The following is a 3,940-nucleotide window of genomic DNA, read 5'->3' as shown; positions in this document are numbered from 1 at the left end:
GGCTCTTCTTTAAGTTCACTAACTATCGGAATTTCCTGCTCCATTTTTGTTTTATTAAATTCATTTTATTTTTTCTAGATCATTGCTTAGCTGTAAGTTTACCTATCAAAGACACATTTCCGTCCAAATCAAAATTAACTAATACTGCTATACGTTGTTCAATCATACTCATGAAATTGACATTAACTAATTAAAGTTTTAATTAAGTTATCTTGCTTTCTTTTCTAGCTTAAGTGAAGCAGATAGTATCCTTACTTCTATTTGCTAACTCAGGATAGGTGCATGGCATGGAAACTACAGAGGCGAAAAAAGCTTTACTCTTAAAAAAACGTAAATAATTTTAAGTACGAAAATGTAAATGAAAATTTCATTTGCGTAATAAGGAAACATCTTAAAAATCCAAGTTATAAGTTTACTACACATTTTTTTAAGTTATATCAAAAAATTGTGTTGAGTTGCTGTCGTTGTTGTCGGCCATTAAGGCAGAGGGGATGCCATCTACGACCAAGCAGGGTAAAAAAAATTTTTTTCAACTATTTTTTTTTGAAAAAAAAAAAAAAAACTGGAGCTCTTAATGCTAGTCTTCTCATTTATTTTTTTCATAATGAACAATAGAACGATGCATAAATAATTCAAGTATTCAAAATCTTTAAATAATAGATGTAATGCGTTTTTTAGAAACTTAGGCAAATCTGTCGATTTTTTTCAACTTCCAAATCAATTTCTCGATGAATGTTTAATAATGCGAGTCAATTTAATTGTTTTTGCGTTTGAGTTGCTCTAAGCCAAGTTTTGAGACGTCGAAGAGTTGAAAAGGAACGTTCTGCGGTTGCTGCACTAACTGGCAGAGTTATTAGTGAAGAGCATAATTACACGAAAAAATATACACCTACCTAGGTGTATATGGCCCTTTAAATAATTGTTAAAATATTTTATTTCTTTTGTAAACTATTAAAATTTTTTTTTTCGATTTGGGGAGGTGGTCATGACTCCTATGACCCCCCCCGCTGGATCCGCCAGTGTGGCCAAGAATTCGACTTCTGTCTCACCCATACGTCACACCCGTTTATTGGGTTAACCCATTCATACGTCCATTCATTCATCCACAGATCGTAATTTGGACCTGAACAGAGAATGATCAATCATTCTCTAATTCAGTACCTCCAGAGGGGTATTGATTTGTTATGGGAATATGGAGGTCTTTGTAACCTAACAGATTTAACATTCACCATTCACTTCACGGGGAGTCTTCTGGATTCAAACTCCCGTATTGTGTAGAGTAAAAATAATAATTGAATACTTTTAGTGATAAAGAAAATTTAATTTAATATGCATTTTGAACGAATGTAATTGCTTATCTTGAAGAGACGAAAAAGAAAACAAACTCTATTAAATATCGAAATTTTGTTTAAAATGTTATTTTCTTGAATAAGGCAGTACTTAAATTTTCATTAGATTGTACCAGTTTCAGGTCTCTTTAGTTTAATAGTTCTCAAAAAAGTGGAGAGAAAGTTGAGAATGTTTTTTTTTTACAAAAAGAGTGATGAATCAAAAGGCTCAGACAACAGAAAGTAGAACTAAATGCTTTTAAAAATAAATTTATTTTTACCCATTCTAATATTTTATCTACAATTACATACACACATTATTTGGGTCTTAATGCTATAGTAATTTATTTTCTTTTTGCAGCACTACTAACACATTTTTTATAAAACAGTGTGCTAAAAGTATCTATAATATCACCAATTTAGAAACAAAAACAAATGTATTTATTCTTCAGAACTTTCTGTTTCTGGATTCATGTTGAGAGGATATCTTTGGAACACTTCTGCTAAACATTTCTAAAATTAATTGAAAAAAAAATATAAGTTGTAAAAAATTTGAAAACAGTTACAACTAAATTTATTTAACTGCAATAAAACATTTCTTAAAGGAGGAATTCATTAATAAATTAGAGTATCGGTAGAAATTGTTTTTAGGCTATGGAACCCTAAATGGCCAACTATCTTTCGACGGAATCCTGACATTATAAACAAAGAATATCAAGACATTTGTGAACGTATTAAGCAAGAACACTCGCATCACAATGAGATGTCCCGGGTTCGAATCTCAGTGATGACAGGTCGATACGAATTCCTCACCCGGCTTACACAGACCACAGTGCTGACGTCAAATATTCTTCAGTGATAGATGGATCATGGGTTAGAATCTTCTTGCTGTTAGGCTAACCCTAGGAGGTTTTCGTGGTTCTCCACTCCATATAACTGAAATGCAGGTTAATTACATCAAAATGTCCTCTATGAAGGCAAATCAATTCCGATACTTGATCTAGTTCCCTTGTCTTCTGGAGTGGGTTCAAAATTTCAAGACTACAAAGTTGAACATTAGTAGTCGTAAATTAACAAAATTGGGCTGTCTGTTCAACCACGGTTATAAAGTAAGAGGAGGGAAATTCTTTTATTGTCTTATCATTAATCTTAAATTATGTTTTATATCCGACAGTCCAGGAGCTGAATAGAGTCTAGTTATGAATTTAATTTTGGTGTTTATACATAAGCTGAAAATAAATTATATAAGTCGAATCATGATTTTCATTGAAATTAAAACTAAAAATAATTGCAATAAACATTGAAAACTTTATGAGGGACGCATAATTCTTTATTAACAAATTTAGTTATTTTGATTTGAAAAGCGCTATGGGAAACACTATTTCAAGTTTTATCAAGTCTGTCTTTTTCATACTTTATTCAATATATTGTTATTAAAAAATTATATTTTCTTAATGAAAGCAACTTCGCCATTCTTTTTTTATTAACAGTTTACTTTAAATAATTTAGTAAAGGCAATCAAATTTATAAATATATAGTGTAATATTGATAGAATCTAAATGTAATTGCAGGTTTTGAAAATGTAATAAAAAACCCTATGAAAAAGTTCTAGTTCTCGGAACCCCTGTAACTTTCCCGCGGTACCCTAGCCGTGGAATACCTTTTGGGAACGGCTGAATTAGTGTATACTAAAAGTCATGTTTGTATGGTTTCTATTTATCTGGAACAATAGATAATTTAAAACAGAAAAAAAAAATAACGACGTGTTTAATTTCTGGATCTTGATCCGTTCTAATTTTTGTTTGATGAGAATTAGCACATGTTTCAGTAAATTTTTTTTTTTTTTTGCTTCTCTTAAAATTTTTACTATCTAATGTAAGGGGTCGTGTTTTTGTTTGCTCAATTAAATTTTATTCAAAACTAGATAAAATTTTTGTTTACTGTTTCATACTACAGCAACTTTAAAAGACAACTTTAAAGTTTTTGTATGCTGTCAATGTGAGAAATACGGGAGAGTATTTTTTAAAATTTTTATTTCAAAAATAGTTTATTTCGTTAAAAATTTGTATTACTGAAATTGCTTAAATAATAATATTTAATATTGTACGTTTTATCGTTTTTCTTAAAATTGTACCTTTTTTTTATTTAAACTTAACGAAATTTGTAAAATGCACATAAACAAAGAACCGTACGATATTGTTTGCATGAAAATGTTAAATCAAGAAAATACGAACATTATGAATGTACTCTTCACAAAACTATTATGCATCATCTCTAATTTTCTGACTTTTTGAATATCTTATATTTTACATATTCAGGTATATACTATGAGACAGAGTAAACAGCAATCATTAGTTGGTGTATAAAAGATTGTTAATTATTATTTAATTTCACTACTTATCTAGAAATCTGTCCAAATTTGATTTAAAACTAATTTTGAATTTTTAAAATTTTGTGCTGTTAAGTCCTATGAAATTTAAAGGAAAATCAAAATTGAATCCTTAAATCCACTAAAATGAAGAATTAGTTGACTTACTGCTGCTTCTTCTTCGTTCACCATCTGAAAAATAACGGCAAAATATGTATTATCTCTATTGTGCTACTATATATAT

At 29.5% G+C, this 3,940-nt stretch overlaps 1 protein-coding gene across 1 annotated transcript in view; it reads right to left on the bottom strand.

Annotated features, from left to right (window-relative positions):
• Positions 1-1,582: 1,582 nt before the first annotated feature.
• LOC107451511 (uncharacterized) overlaps positions 1,583-3,940 on the bottom strand; it is a gene marked incomplete in the record, with an annotated part of 21,777 nt that continues 19,419 nt past the window's right edge. Inside the window, 2 exon segments of the mRNA XM_043057305.2 lie at positions 1,583-1,841; positions 3,865-3,888. Of these exon segments, the coding sequence (XP_042913239.1) occupies positions 1,770-1,841; positions 3,865-3,888 (96 nt within the window).

This window comes from Parasteatoda tepidariorum, chromosome 4 (genome assembly GCF_043381705.1).
Source record: "Parasteatoda tepidariorum isolate YZ-2023 chromosome 4, CAS_Ptep_4.0, whole genome shotgun sequence".
In the NCBI taxonomy this organism is placed as follows: domain Eukaryota; kingdom Metazoa; phylum Arthropoda; class Arachnida; order Araneae; family Theridiidae; genus Parasteatoda; species Parasteatoda tepidariorum.
Note: the sequence above shows the minus strand (reverse complement) of the source record. Positions and strands in the feature narration are given on the sequence as shown.